The 16,657-nt window shown below is 45.4% G+C and overlaps 1 protein-coding gene across 3 annotated transcripts in view; it reads right to left on the bottom strand.

Annotated features, from left to right (window-relative positions):
* Positions 1–827: 827 nt before the first annotated feature.
* Positions 828–16,657, bottom strand: part of LOC140191746 (activin receptor type-1B-like) — a 77,443-nt gene continuing 61,613 nt past the window's right edge. For 2 of the 3 annotated variants that reach the window (XM_072249449.1, XM_072249447.1), the window contains 4 exons: positions 16,074–16,198; positions 14,605–14,735; positions 13,876–13,997; positions 828–5,719 (listed from right to left, as the gene is read on the bottom strand). In XM_072249449.1, the coding sequence (XP_072105550.1) occupies positions 5,536–5,719; positions 13,876–13,997; positions 14,605–14,735; positions 16,074–16,198 (562 nt within the window). In that variant the 3' untranslated portion in view covers positions 828–5,535. Of the gene's footprint in view, positions 5,720–8,017; positions 13,998–14,604; positions 14,736–16,073; positions 16,199–16,657 lie in introns of those variants that run through there. The other variant, XM_072249448.1, reaches the window with a different exon arrangement.

Consider the following 16,657-nt stretch of genomic DNA (forward strand, 5'->3'; position numbering starts at 1 on the left):
GTCCCTACAGAGGACTGTGAGAACAGCCAAGAGAATCACAGGGGTCTCCCTACCATCCATCAGGGACATTTATCAAGAGCACTACGCATACAGGGCCCTTAGTATTATCAAGGATCCCACCCATCCATCCAGCATCCTCTTTGACTTTCTACCATCAGGCAGGAGACTCCGATGCATAAAGACAAGAACGGTCAGGATGGGAAACAGCCTCTTCCCTCAGGTCATTAGGCTTCTGAACTCCCTGCTGCATTGCATTCGTAGTGTCACAGGATAGTTTATATTGTACCCTACAATATTTAATGTATGCACTTTACTTTGTTTATATATGCATAATTCATTTATTGCTTTCATAAGTTATTGTGTGTTATGTGAACTACAGTGCTTTACATCCTGATCTGGAGAAACATTGTCTCGTTTGACAGTATGCATGTATATAGTTAGATGACAATAAACTTGATTTGACTTAATTTATTCATAAACCTTTGCATGCCATCAAAATCTCTCCAGAGCAGCCAGTAATTCCTGATGAAATCATCAGTCACAATTGTTCATTTCACACTCTCCACAGTGACTCAAGCTGAACAGGCAAAGAAAAGCTGTCAAACTTCAACCATATGTTTGCTTCCTAGTACCCAGACTGAGTGAAGTATGAAGTAAAACTGTGCATTTTAGTGACACACACAAAATGCTGGAGGAACTCAGCATGTCAGGCAGCATCTATGGAGAGGAATAAACAGTTGACATTTCAAGCCGAGACCCTTAACGTGGAATTGTCAATTCTTTATACCTTTCCATAGATGCTGCCTGACCTGCTGAGTTCCTCCAGAATTTTGTTTGTGTTACTCCGGATTTCCAGCGCCTGCAGAATCTATTGTGTTTACACTGTGCATTTTGGTCTGTTTCACCCTTCACCCTTGTGAAATAAAGTAGCAATAGCTGTTGGCGCCAAATCCGTCAGGACTTCTCGATTCCCCCAACTATATCCATGGGAAGCATTAACACTCACCCATGAGATACCAGCTCTCCTGTCTTTCCACAGCCTCTACACTGAGCAGAACCTCATCTTTAGTGAGTTTACCCTCCCGATCAGTTTATCCTGTTCTCTTCTTTGTTAAATCTCTCCCAGGTGGTTTAGATTCCCATGTATCCTGAATTCCCTTCCTCTTTCCTGCTCCACTTTTCCAGAACCGAATAATCTTTCACCACACCACCCCCCCATTGTCTTTAATTGCCCCTCCTTTCCCCACTCATCACAGTGATACTTCTGCACAGATTTCACCATCCCCATCTTCCCTGCCATCCGTACCGCAGTCTCTCCAGTCGCAACACATCACACATGCAAGGGAGCAAGCTCTTAACTAGGACAGAAACATAGAAAACCCACAGCACAATACAGGCCCTTTGGCCCACAAAGCTGTGCCGAACATGTCCTTATCTGAGAAATTACCTAGGGTTACTCTCTATTTTTCTAAGCTCCATGTACCTGTCCAGGAATCTCTTAAAAGACCCTATTGTATCCACCTCCACCACCATCACCAGCAGCCCATTCCATGCACTCACCACCCTCTGTGTAAAAAAACTTACCCCTGACATCCCCTCTGTACCTACTTCCAAGCACCTTAAAACTGTGCCCCCTCGTGCTAGCCATTTCAGCCCTGGGAAAAAGCCTCTGACTATCCACACGATCAATGCCTCTCATCATCTTATGCACCTTCAGTAGTATGCACGTAACTACCCCTTCCCGGCCACATAACACCACCCAGTCTTATCCATTCAGAGATTCTGGTGTTGGCATTGGTCTATTCTTGTCACTTGAACTGAGATCCAGTGAAACCCAGTAGCTTACGTGTCTTCCAGACAAGTCATTCTGTACACAAGTACGTCGAGATGGTAAAAGGAAAACAGGTGCAAAATATAGTGTTACGGTTATAGAGAAAGAGCAGTGCTGGTTAACGAATAAAGTACAAGGGCCATAACGAGGTAGATTGTGAGATCAAGATTTCATCATTCACATTTGAGAGGTCTGTTCAAGAGTTGTACAACAGTGGGATAAAAGCTGTCCATGAGCCCAGTGGTGTTCATTGTCAAGCTTTCATCTCTTCCCAATGGGAGAGGGGAGAAGAAGGAATGACCGGGGTGGGAAGAGACATTTATGAAACTTTTAGATAAGCACATGGATGATAGAAAATGGAGGGCTATGTCAGAGGGAAGGGTTAGATTGATCTTGGAGTAGGTCAAAAGGTTAGCACAACATCGTGGGCTGAAGGGCCTGTACGTGATGTAATGTTCTATGTTCTTTTCGGGACTAATCTCTGATGGCCCATGGCTGTTAAAGAAAAGTGGATGAGGCGAGAGGATTTTCTGCTTCAGATTTCACAGAACATGGGAGTGTATAGCACAGAAACAGGCCCTTCAGCCCATAGTGTTGCATTGAACAAGTTACACCAATGACGTTTGGATAAGTACATGATGGGATGAGTATGGAGGGCCGTGGTCCAGGTGCAGGTCAATGGGACCAGGCAAAATAACAGTTTGGGACAGACTAGAGGGTCCGAAGGGCCTGTTTCTGTGCTGTAGTACTCCATGACTCTCTGACACCTAACTAAACCAATCCCTCTGCCTGCACGTGGTCTATATCCCTCCCATTCTCTGCCTGTCTCATTGCTGTTTGGTGCTGGGAGGCAATGAACTTGCAGAAACGTGTGTCTCACTTGGTCAAGTCTGTCTGCCTCCACATGAATTGGACAGATTCTCCTTTGGGAAACTAATTTACAGACAACTGTTTTGAGCCCTAGCTCCAGTCAGTGCCGGAGGAAAGAAGGGGGGAACAGAAGGGATGGGTAGGAACATGTCTGAGTAACAAATCAGCAACGTTGCTTTTCCTTGCCCACGTAGAACTCACTCATTGATAGGTCAGGACAGTTTGTTTGGTTCTCAACCCAGGTTAGCCAGAGTAAGGATTCCCAACACACCCACTGCCACCTCTATTCAGAAACAAAGGATGCATACATAAATAGTTGTAAAACACACTAAAATGCAAGCAATATCTTTGTCTCGACAGGTTCTTGGTAAAGAACTGCTTACATTGGGTTTAGCACAGACAACCTGCCTTGTTTCTCTCAACTGAGTGCACGTGTGTGTGGTTCTGCTTCTGTTTTCTGGGAAAATAATACTGAGAACATGAGTTGTAAAGTTCTTGAAATTGAGTCTAGACTGTAGGTTGTCCAGTCAGTTCAGAATTGAGGTGAGTGAAGTTATCTGTGCTGGTTCAGGAGCCAGATGGATATAGGGTAATATACTCTGTATAGGGTAATATCTATTCCAGAACCTGTGGAGGAGGCCAAGTCCGTGGGTATACTTAAGGCAGAAGTTGATTGTTTCCTGATCGGTCAGGGCATCAGAGGATATGGCAGAAAGGCAGGTGTATGAGGTTGAGTGGGATCTGGGATCAGCCATGATGGAATGGCGGAGCAGACTCGATGGGCTGAACGGCTTAATTCTGCTCTGTCTTATGGTCTCTGTATGTTAAACAAAGTCACACACAGGCAATTTCCATTAAAGCAATCCACTCTAACATCCTGGACTAAGTCCTGTGGGGATTAGCAAGTGGCGAAGGAGGCGAGATTGGGAGGTCAGGAAGCCCCTCACAATATGTGGATCTCAGATTGGCCTCTACAGCTTCCTGAAGCAAACATCATACACGACTTGAGTGATTGCACTGTAGCCACTGCATTTGTGTGACTGCCAGTCCAGCCCTAGCTCAGGTTGTGAATGGTGAGAGACTCTATGATGGTGATATCATTTCAAACCAACAGCCACTGCCCATGAGCCCTTGTCTGAATGGCATCACATCAAAGAGGACACAACTCCACAGTCACCAGTAAACATCTCGCTTCTGTCCGTAGGAAGGTCACTGATGAAGCAGCTGAAGATGGTTGGGGCTCAGGACACTGTCTTGTAGTAATGAGATTAAAGGCCTTCAGCAAATCTGACTTTGGCAGCCTGGGCTGGAAGAAGGGTTCAGAAGGCACTCAGGAGGAAATCAGCAAATTAGGTGGAACAAAAAAAATTCCCAATTTCATTTAAAAAGTGGAAAATAAGCTCCAATTGGCTAAAAGAAAGTGAAGATATTTTTAAAAACGGTGGCAGTTTAGAAGTTCCTAGGTATTGGGTGGCCTTTACACAGGTTCAGCAAGCAGACAAGATGACAAACTATATCTACTACAGGAGGCTTTCTCACATATTAATGATTTGGATGAGGATGTAGCAGACATGATTAGTAAGTTATCATAGGAGCAGAATTAGGCCATTCTATCATGGCTGATTTATTATCCCTCTCAACCCCATCCTCCTTGTAACCTTTGATGCCCTTACTTAAATAAACCCAATGGCATGGCCTCCACAGCAATGAATTCCACAGATTCATCATCCTCTGGCTAAGGAAATTCCTCTTTATAAGGGTTGTCCTTATATTCTGAGGCCCTCTGGTCCTATTCCACTATAGACCTCATAAATCTCCTCTGGACCCTCTCCAATGTCCAGAATTCAGAATCAGGTTTATTATCACCAGCATGTGTCGTGAAATTGGTTAACTCTTCTTAACAAAGGGCCTCATTCTTAGCTAGGGGGCCCAAAACTGCTCACAATACTCCAAGTGAGGGCTCAACCAGTGCCTTATAGAGCTCAGCATTAAATCTTTGCTTTTATATTCTAGTCCTCCCAAAAAGAATGCTAATATTGCATTTGCCTTCTTTACCACCAACTCAACCTACAAGTTAACCTTTAGGGAATCCTGCACAAGACTCCCAAATCCTTTGCACTTTTGATTTCTGAAATCTCTCATTTAGAAAATAGACGATGTTTTTACTCCTTTTACTAAAGTGCATGACCATACACTTCCCTGCATTATATTCTACTTGCTGCTTTTTACCCATTCTGCTACTCTCTCTTAAATCCTTCTGCAGGCTACCCGCTTCCTAAACGCTTTCTGCCCCTCCACCTATCTTTGTACTGTCAGCAAACTTGGCCACAAAGCCATCAATTTCATCATCCAAATCATTGACATATAATGTGAAAAGAAGCGGTCCCAACATTGACCCCTGTGGAACACCACTAGTCACTGGCAGCCAACAAGAAAAGTCTCCCTTCATTCCCACTCTTTGCCTTCAGCCAGTCAGACAATGCTCTATCCATGCTAGAAACACCAGTAACACCATGGGCTCTTATCTTGTTTAGCAGCCTCATATGCAGCACCTTGTCAGAGGTCTTTCTGAAAATCCAAGTAAACAACATCCACTGACTCTCCTTTGTCTACCCTACCTGTTATTTCCCCAGTTTGTGGATCAGATGAAAACTGATGGTGTGTTGGACAGTGAAGAAGGTTAACTAAGTTTACAACACAATCTAGATCAATTGGGTCAATAGATCATGGAGTGGCAGATGGAACTTAACTCAGATAAATCTGATGTGTTGCATTTTAGTAAGACAAACCAGTACTTGCAAAGTAAAAGTGTTGTAGAACAGAGATCCAGCATTTCAAGTACATAACCCATTGAAAGCAATAACACAGGTAGACAGGGTGGTGAAAAAGGTGACAGACGTGCTTGCCTTCATTGGTCTGGATGTAAAGTACAGGAATGAAGACATCATGTTACAGCTGTACGAAATGTTGCTAGGGCCACATATGGAGTAGTTTGCACAGTTCTGGTCACTCATTAAACTAGAAAGAGTACAAAACAGATTTAAAGTTCAAAGTAAATTTATTATTAAAGTACATGTATGTCACCATAGACAACCCTGAGACTTATTTTCTGGAGGGCGTACTCAATAAATCCATAATAAAACTAATGAAAGACTGCACCATTGTGGGCGTTTAACCAGTGTGCAAGACACAAACACAAGAAGTAATAGTAATAAATAAATAAGCAATAAATATCGAGAACATGAGGTGAAGAGTCCTTGAACGCGAGTCCATAGGTTGTGGGAACAGTTTAATGATGGGCTGAGTGAAGTTATCCCCACTGGTTCAAGAGCCTGATGGTTGCGGGCTAATAACTGTTCCTGAACCTGGTCCTGTGGCTCCTGTACCTTCTTTTTGATGATAGCATGTCCTGGGTAGTGGAGTTCCTCGATGATAGATGCTGCTTTCTTGCAACTGCATTTCACTTTGATGTGCTCAGTGGTGGGGTGGGCATTACCTGACAGTCACAGCCCTTTTTGCAGGGTAGGGGAGACTAAAACTAGAGGGCACTGACTTAAGGAGACAAGGGAAAGATTTTAAAGGGAACTTTTTCCACAGAAGGTGGTGGGTATATGGAATGAGCTGCTAGAGGAAGTAAAGGCAATTTCAATTATATTCAAAAAACATAGCAGGATTAGGCCATTGGCCCATTGAGTTTCCTGTGCCATTTAATCACGGCTGATTTATTTTTCCCTCTGAACCCTATTAAAACATAAAAAAAATCAAGAATCTATCAATATCCACTTTAAATATACCCAACAAGTTGGCCTCCACAGCTATATGTGGCAATGAATTCCACAGATTCACCAACCTCTGGCTAAAGAAATTCTACCTAATCTCTGTTCTAAGAGGACATCCTTCTAATCTGAGATTGCACCCTCTGGTCCCAGATTCTCCCACTATAGGAAAAATCCTCTCCTAGCCCACTCGACACAGGCCTTTCAATATTCTGTAGGTTTCAATGAGATTACACGCGCATCCCCCACCCCGGCAATCCTTCTAAACTCCAGCATATCCTTGCTCTTATATTCTAGTCATCTCAAAATGAACGCTAACATTGCATTTGCCTTCCTTACCACTGACTCAACCTGCAAGTTAACCTTCAGGGCATCGTGCACGAAGACTCCCAAGTCCCTTTGCACCTCAGATTTTTGAATTTAGAAAATAGTTTATGCCTTTATTCCTTCTACCAAACTGCAAGACCATACACTTCCCTGCACTATATTCCATCTGCCACTTCTTTGCCCATTCTCCCCACCCTCTCCAAGTTCTTCTGCAGACACCCTGTTTACTCAACATTACCTGCCCCTTCACCTATCTTTGTATCACCCACAAACACAACCACAAGGCCATCAATTGCTTCATCCAGATCAATAACATACAATGTGAAAAGTAGCAGACCCTGTAGAACACCACTGGTTACCGGCAGCCAATCAGAAAAGGCTCCCTTTATACCCATGCTTTGGCTGACTGGCAGATGGCAATCTTCTGACCAAGCTCACATCTTTCCTGTAATAATGTGGGCTCTCATCTTGTGAAGCAGCCTCCTATGTGGCAGCTTGTCAAAGACCTTCTGAAAAAAATTCAAGTACGCAACATTCACTGACTCTCCTTTCTCTATCCTGTCAACTTCTTCCTCGGAGAATTCCTTGAGGAAACCATGCTGACTTTGCCCTTTTTATCATGTACTCCGAAACATTATCTCTGACATCTTGCTAACCACTAAAGTCGGGCTCACTGGCTTATGGGACAAGCCTAGCTAGACAACTTTGTTGGTGTGGATGAGTTGGGCCAAAGGGCTGGTTTCTGTGCAGTAACACTTTATAGCAAGAGCAGACATCTTGTGCTATTTATAATCAGGTCCTGGTGAGACATTTTGGCTGGTCTACCAATGGGGTGCAACAAAGGCTCAACAAATTGATTCCTGCAAAGGCAGGCTGTTTGTGAGGAAACTTTAGGGAGCACAGGCCCAGGCTGAGATCTCCTCTCATTCTTGTACAATTTCTGATAGGGTAAATGCAGGGACAATGTTTCCCCTGGCTGGCAGTATCTCAACCAATGAGTCAGTCTCAAGAGAGCATTTCTTCAGCACAGAGTGGTGAAAGAGGGCAGTTAAGTGTCAGGGAGAAGTGAAATTAGTGTTGAGGTAAAAGACCAACAGTGACATTACTGGCTAGGAGAGCAAGCACAAGGGCTTCATTTCCTTATGTTCTTGTATCCTAAGCAGCGCAGAATGATTCGGTGATGATTTTACAATAAATGGCTCAACAACAACAATAAAAAAAAACAAACAAAAAATTTCATCTTTATTTCTCCCAATATGTACACACTTTGCAAGTCTGATCATAAACTGTGAAGATTGTAATACATGAATCAAAATACACCAGTTAGTTCTGAGACACAGTGGGATGGGCCAAAACCTTAGTTGAGTTGGGTACATTGACGACCACGTTGCTGCTATCAAACCAGATTACCAGCAACTAGTAAAGAGCAAGATGGTGGTCTTGCTTACCACTGTCATGTGTCAAACAGGGGTACCTGTAAGTAGAATTGAGTGAGTTTAACCATTCTGTGACTGTTTGAATCTTGCTTAGGCCGCACACCACAGGCTTGGACCTTAAACCAGGCCGTACAAAGAGCAAGTTAAACTCGGACTCCATCTACCCTTTCAAGTGGACATTGTGGTTAATCACATTGGGCTGTTTCAGAGTAGGACTGTTCTTCCCAGTGTTCAGGCCAATTGTCACCCACCACAAGCTTCAGCATGGCCAATTCATTGACTGTGCACCTTACTGTATGCGGCCAAGAGCAAATTCACTGTTTTCACATCATTACAACAGCAATCCCATTTCACAGCTATTTCTGCACTGAGGTAATGGAAGGTTCCATACAAATGCAACTACCTTTCCAAATGCTCCTCCCTCTGCTTTAGTTTGTCTCCCAGGTCAATTAGAACTGGCTACCCCAGTACACATTGAACCTCACACCTTCCAAGTCAGATCGCAGCCACAATTGAGGCAAGGGTGTGACACACGGGTGGACCAAGCTACATGGCCGGGGGGGGGGGGGGGGGGGAGGGGGAGGGTTAGGGAAGACAGTGTGTGAAAGAGGAGACCTGGATTCTCTTTCACTGTCCCACATTACATGGGGACAAGAGTTAAGTCTTAATAGGATATGTTCCCCCAACCCTGCAAGCATAAAAAGCTTGGGCAGGCTACCAGGATTCACCCATGAATAGCACTTCAAAAATTCAATGAAGAGGCCATGTAAACACTGCACACACATACATACAAGCTAATAGGGGGCACTCTGAACACATTGGCACTAAACTTTTTTCTGCTCAGATTGTTTTTTTTTAATATAAACAGCTGTGAACTTGAACCCTTTTCAGCAATGGGAGTAGCCAATCAAAAGATCAAGCCCCCATCTCAGGGGCTGCAGAGGATGCTGGCTTTCTTCTGAAATACTTGGCCCCTTGTGGAAGTGATGGCAGCAGGATGAGAGTCTGCAGGAAGAGCTGGGGAAAGTGATCCCCTCCGGAATGGAAAGGGCAACAGGAGCACGGCAAAATTGACTAACAGGGAGGGGCTGGGAAAACCATTCACTGGGATTGAGTCGAGTTTAGGTGTTGAGGTAAAGGGTTGGAGAGAAATGTCTTGGGGAGTGGGAAGGAACGAGTCAAATGGAGTCTCTACCCCAAAGAGTTATCCACTGCCTAAAGGGTTCTTTGGATGTTAAGGGATTTTGAGGACATGGAGAGGGTGCACAGATGTGCAGAGGGGTGGGTGGGCAGTGGAGGCAGAGTGCAAATGTGCAACACGGTAGAGTATACAGGAGGGTATGGGGCAGGGAGGAAACAAGCTCCCCTGGAAGGGTACATGGTGGGTGGGGGGGGGGGGGGAGGCAGGAGGAAAAACAAGCTTCCTGAGAGGGTACAGGGCAGGGGAATGATCTCCCGGGAATGTATGGGATGGTGGGATTGATCACTGGGAGTGTAGATTGGTGGAGTGACATGAGACAGGAGTGGATCAACCAGAATCCCATGGAATCCAGAGCCAGCTTGATTGACTGAATAGCCTGGAGTAGAAGTGAGTCGATGAGACACATTAACTCTTTAGGAGTGCATGAACTGAGCCCCTAGCAATGTACAGAATGGTGGAGGGAGTGTATGGCCCCCCCCCAGGGTAGTACAGGGCATGGGGGAAAACGAATGGGGTAGTGGGAGCAATTCCTCAGGAGTGTATGGGCAGAGGGAATGGGCTCACTGGGAGAGTTTGGGGTGTGGGGATTGATTCCTGGGAGTGTAGCTGTACTTCAGGATGACCGTAGCCTCTCCTATAGAAATTAAGGAACTCTGGACCGAAGGCAAGTGTCCAGTAGCCTGGACACCAGTGAACATGCCCAACAAGAAATCAGCCAGTTGTTTGCACAGTGGATCCTTGTTTGAGACTGCAGCATTTGAAATTGTATTAGCAGCGTGTAGAAACAGATTTACAAATACCGTCACCAGCCACAACAGCACAGAGGCCCCATACAAAAAAATATCCAGAGATGAAGCCATTTGTTTATACAACAGCAGTTAGTTACAAACATACCTAGCAAGTCAAATTCAAAATACAAGCTTGAGAATATCAAGATTCACATCAAAACAAAAGTATTTACAATTGTAACAATTTCTATTTGCATACCGTGAGGTAATTTTTTTTTTAAAAATAGGGATTGGGGATGGGTCAGGAAATCAGTAGTTCGAGTACAATAAAAGAGATTCCCACTTGCAGTACATGCCAATCTATTTTGGCATCCCGTTTCATTCCAAGTAGGTATTCAGTGCCAGGCCAGGTTCAGCAGGGAGTCTTTGTACCATCTGCAAAAGAGCTTAAAAGCTACTGAGGTGGCAAAATTGCTGTGTGTGCGTGTAAACCAAAGAGGAGGCATGTAATCAACGCTGCTTCATTGGCTATAACAGTTTTTTTTTGGGGGGGGGGCGGATTGTTAAAACACATCCCACCATGTTTACACCCATCGCTGTTTGCCAGGTAATTTTATTTAACTGGAGACCTTCCTCCCCTAACAAAGCCCTGGTGAGAGAGTTGCAAGAGGGACTTGACATGGACACAAAACCCTCACATTTTAAAGTCAAGACCCAAATTTACACAAAAGCTGATTTGATCAGAAGTCATACCCTCTTACCAAAACCAAAAGATCGCCTGACCACAGCCTTAATTCTGTAGTGTCTCCGAGATGGACAGCCTCTTCAAGCCCAAGTGATTGATAGAGATAAGAAAGCAAAAAAAAAGACTAGGTGCAGCTCAGTCAGTGTGTTGTGGATCAAAATGTTGCATGTTTGAGCCAGTGTTTGTCAAAGAATGTAGTGCCAGAGGAAACAAAGAATAAACAATGAGATTGTGTTGTCACCTTTGCAGGAGACATCATCTTGGCTCAGTCTCTTTATCCTGCCCCGTGGAGCAAAGTGCTGGCATTTGAACAAGTGTTAAGGAGAGGGCTGGGGAAGCTGTTGCTAAGGTTACCATGTGTCAGAAGGCAGAGACAACGGGGAGGAGGAGAAACACGATTAAGATCAATTTGTTCCAAATAGCAAAATTCAGCTCAGGGAGGGGGTTTGAAGCGGAGGCAACTCAGTGCCCCAAGTCCATCAAACAGCACCCTCTGGTGCCAGGAGTGTGTGCTACACTGACTGCCTCCCATGGGTGTCACTGGCAAGTTGCCTGAAGCTATCAGCACAGCCAAGCCTCACACTTTATTTGTCAGTCATACTTCACATTTGGAGCGAGCCCAAAAGGGTGCACAAATAAGACGACAATAAAAAAGCTCGGAGTCGCAAGCAGAGGGGGAGAGAAAAAAAACCTGTTTGCCACTTCCTCCTCCTCCTCCTCCACCACCACACATGCTGGAGTTGCGAAATTGCCACGTCACATTTTAACCAGCATTTTCCTGCAATCTCACCCCCACCTCCAGATTTTGCATATTAAGAGCAGCCAGTTAAAACCATAAAACAAATTTTTAAAAAATTGTTGGGTCAGTTACGCAACAAATAAAAAAAGCTAGATTGCAGCTCTGAGGGGGGAGAAGAGAAACCAAGATCTAAACCTCATTTCTGGAGACTCAAGCACAGAAGTCCTGGAGAAGGGGGATCTACCTCCTTGGGCACATATCTGGAGAGCCGATGGAACACAAGAGGGCTTAGGTGGTGGAGTGCTTACTCTCGAACCAGGGCCCCAGCAAGCTGAGGGGCCTTATCTACAAGTAATTGGCAAACCTTCAATACCTTCACCTTCCATCGCTCAATGTGGGCAAGAGGGGAGAGAAAACCCTTTATTTTGCCCTGTTTCCATGAGATGCCCCCACATGCCCTCTGGTGCAACACGAATAGACTATTTCCACTGTGGGGACTCGGGGACATACAGCAGCACCTTGCCACTTGGGAGTCAGTAGCAACCCACCCCACCATTTGAGGACTGTGGCTTAGGCCCTGACCCACCAACAGCTCCACACTGGTGGCTTCCTTAGTGCAAGAACCTTTATGCCGACAGCCAGATCGTCAGTAGTGTCACAGAAACGCTTTCAACAGCATCTCCTGCTCGATATGGGAAACTCAGAGAGAAATAAATGTCCCAACTTTCTCTTTAAATCATTCAGTCTCTAACATCTGCCCAGGAGCTGCTGTTCATCTATGAAGCATTTTGGTACTAATACATTGAGTAAATGGGTACTTTATAGTTGGCGAGAATTCAGTGGGCCAAAGGCCTGTTTCTGTGTTGTATGACTATCTGCCTGAGGTATTAGCTTAATTTCAGTTTAGTCATACAAGCTAATAGCTCTGTCAGAGTCATACAACACAGAGGCAGGCCCTTCAGCCCATTGAGTCCGTGCTGACCATCAAGCAACCATTTACACCAATCCCATTTTATTCACCTCAACATTCCCAGCAAAACCCCACCCTCCACACACTAGGGGCAATTTACACTGGCCAATCAACCTGCTGACCTGCATGCCTTTGCAATGTGGGGGAAACACACACACACACACCAGGAACATGTGAACTCCACGCAGAGAGCAGCAGAGGTCTACATTGAGATTGAGACAGCAGCTCTACCCCATCCATGACTTCAAACTGATCCCCTTCGTAAATTGGCACAGTATGGCCAGGCAACCTTTGGGATGGCTCAGCACCTACACTTAATGGTGCCAAGTGTTACTTTGAACCACATTGACGACAGTGCAGAGATTTTTTTTTTGAATGTGAAGGGAGCTAATCCTGCAATTTTGTAAAAATTTTCAAAAGCAGGATATGAAAAGGTCAACTCTGCTCCACCCCAGAAGCCCTGTTTGCGCAATGCCATCAGATTCTTATCTTCAGCCTGGACAGTCACACAGCCAATCCCAGTTAATCTAACAACAACAAAAAAAACCCGGATGCATTGACTCCATGTATCATCAACACTGCCAGATCAGTCCTCCTTGCTGCACCAAAGATTAAAGATTGTTCTTGGTACAAAGTCAACCTGCATTATACAACCACCTGAAAACCAATTAAAATAAGCAACACAAGAGGCTCAGTTTCAATAACTGCTTCTCCTTTCTCTCCTACCTGGCAACTCGACTTGGTTTTATATACACAGTTAAAAAAAACGAGGAAGTAATCTTCTCCATTTCTTACATGAACCTTAAAATTCATTTTTAAAAAATGACTAAAGTAAAATTTAAAAACAGAACTCAGGGGCACCCACTGCTTAAAAGGGCAAGTTGCAATTTCAAAACAAGCCAACTATTTGCAGGATTCGCTCAGAATCAAACATGCAGATGCCAATTTTTAGTCACGAGCAGTTCTACATTCCCCCTGCACTAGGGAGTACTTGTCCCTCATTTTGAATACCACCAATTTCGTACTAAATTTGATATACAACAAGTTTCTAATACTCAGTGTAGTGTTAGTTTGCACCTCATTCTCACCCCCTTCTCCCTTAAGAAAACAGGATATGCTTCCAGTCAACACTTCAGCAGATCGGCTCTAAGTTGTGAGGTAGACATTGCTCTGCAGCCGTTTTGCCAGGTGGAGGATGGTGTTGGTTTAATTCCAGTGCCATGTTTCCCTGCTTCCCACACCCCATCCTTACATTTTCACATCTTCTTGGATGCTTAGCTGTGACAATGCTTTCTTGATGCGGAGAGCAGTCAGCCTGGCTGCTCCGTTGGCATACCAGCATTCCCGCATGATCCTGGTCATGACTCGTAACGCCTGGTTTCAGAGATGGGTAGATAAAGGGAAGAAACGTCATCGCATGCAAATACCAGCTTCCAATTACGCATGCCAACAGGGTGCCCCATTGCCCCCTCCCCTTGGCCTTTCCCAGGAGCTCACAGACACGGTAAACATCTACATCCCACCTCAGTTAGCCCACTTAGAGACTGCACAAGAGAACTGCCACACAAAGATCCCACAAACTAATTGATTGATGGCAGGGAAATCATAGTTGTGGGATGGGGGGGGGTAGTGGGAGTGACGAGGAAAGGAGAGAACGTGATCTGTACTGTACATCTCACTTGAGAGACTCCATCCCCAATAAGTGCTGTGGAGAAGGTCATGGCAGATTGCCTGCTTTTGAAGAGCAACCCTTCCGTCCAATTCCACCGCAGATAAGAGTCTTGTGCGTATTAATCTCATTGCTATATTATTAAGGGCTGTTCTCAGGAATGGAACAGAGCTCATTGTTGTGAGGTGCCTTGGCTGTCAAAATGGCCTCTTGGGTTACATTAATGAACAGCTACATATGCCTTTCCAAGAACCAAGGTGCTTAGGATTCCAAGGACTTCCCAGAGAATGGAATCCCTCCTAGCATGCTTACCTCACCGCTGTGCCAAATGTTAGGGATGCTTGGCCTTCGGTTCTGTTCACAGACAACCTTCCTCATTTCCTCAATGGAGGGGTCAGAGGGCACAAGGTCAAAGTATGGCAGCTGGTAATCCTCGTGGGCCCCTGGATTCAAAAAGTTAACTCGATAAGGCAAAAGCTGTAGATTCTAGAATCCAATGCTGATTCCCCAACCCTGGCTGTGTAGCAGTTACTGCAATTGGTTTACAGTGCCAGCTGTAAGATTGGGGTTTGATCCTGGCTGCTGTCTGAAAGGAGTTTGTACGTTCTCCCTGTGACAGTGTTTCTCTCAGGTGCTTCAGTTCCCCACCCACTCCCACCACAGTCCAAAGATGTACAGTTAGGGTTAGTGAGTTGTGCGCATATTAGGTTGGTGCCAGAAGTTTGGTGACACTTGCCCAGTAAAATCCTCAGACTTGATTTGATGCAATTAATGCAGTTCAATGTACACTTCGACACACACATGACAAATAAAGCTTTGAAAAAGACTGTGCATTCACCCTATTTATGCCCCTTGTGATGTTATACACCTCTGCAAGGTCACCTTCAGTCCTTGCCTGCCCAGCCTCTCCCCATGGCCCAGCCCCTCAGGTCCTGGCAACATCCTCATAATTCCTCTCTGCACTCTTTCCAGCTTAAATGACGCCCTTCCTAGAACAAGGTGAAACTAAAGACCATTTCTCCCCTAGTCTTTGGTTGATCAACTTGGATGACCATTTAGTCTTTGAACAACTGCCCAAGTTCCTCGAGGGCAAAGGGTTCCCAACCTTTACACCATGGACCAATGCCATTAAGCAAGGCCCCCATGGACCCCAGGCTGGGAATCCCTGCTCTAGGATCAAGGCCAATCCTGAAGGTTGCCAACGTTAATGCCAAGTAATAGGGGTAAGCTTCAAGGTCAGCAGCACCATTCCTATCCTCCCCATTGCGAGGCAAAGACCCGACTGGAACACCACAAGGGTTACCCATAGTGAAACAGGATAATTGCAGTCACAGCCACGGACCCAGGTCTGAGTCAAAACATAATTCGGGACAGCGTCAATGCAACACCAGAACCAGGCTTTCTGAAAAATAGGCACCTCTTGCCAAACGCTTTGGGAGCTCTTTGTTAGACCAGGGGCTGAAGAGTATAAAACCAAAAGGCAGGAAGCTGGGAGTCTAGATAGAGACCAGATATAATCTGACTAAACTGCCGAAAAGATTGAAGGGGCTGAATGGGCTCAAGTGTGGAGTAAGCTTCAACCACTGATTACTGCTGCACAAATCTGACAATGGAGTACTGCGGCCTTGAGCGCTGTGCACCAAACTCCTGGTGCTGACGGCCTGGCAAGCAGGCCTACAATCTGCCAAATCAGAAGACGAGGAGGGAAAGGGAGAGGAGGAGGGGCTTGGGACTGGAGAGAAGGGCGGGGGGAGGGGGCGCGACAGCTTGCAGTGAAGTACCTCCAGCAGAGCACCTCCGGGCAATCTCCCAATACACCAGCCCCAGGGCGTAAATGTCAGCACATTTGAAGGAATCAAAATGTTGCATATTGATTGTCTCATCCAGTACTTCAGGAGCCATGTACCTTCAAAAGAGAAAACACAGGTTAGTTGAAAGGCAGAATCACAAAACAAAGAGCAACACACACACAACGCTGGAGGAACTCAGCAGGTCAGGCAGCATCTATGGAGGAAAATGAACAGTCAACATCCTTCATCAGGAGTGGAAAGAGGGCAGAAGTCTCCAGCATTTTGTGCGCTGCTCCCAATTTTCCAGCATCTGCAGTCTCTTTTGTGTCTCCATAAAGATGAGAAGGCAGTGCATCTGCCTGCTCAACCTCACACTCCCGAGACCCAGGTTCGATCCCGACCTTGGGCGCTGTCTGTGTGGAGTTTGTATATTTGCCATGACTTTGCGAGGTTACCCTGCCCCTGGGTGTTCCCATTTCCTCCCACATCCCAAATACGCACATCTGGGTGGGTTAAATTGGCCATTGCAGATCGTCCCCAATGGCAAAGAGAGAATCAAAAGGGGAGATTGATGG

Source organism: Mobula birostris, chromosome X (assembly GCF_030028105.1).
Source record: "Mobula birostris isolate sMobBir1 chromosome X, sMobBir1.hap1, whole genome shotgun sequence".
NCBI lineage: Eukaryota > Metazoa > Chordata > Chondrichthyes > Myliobatiformes > Myliobatidae > Mobula > Mobula birostris.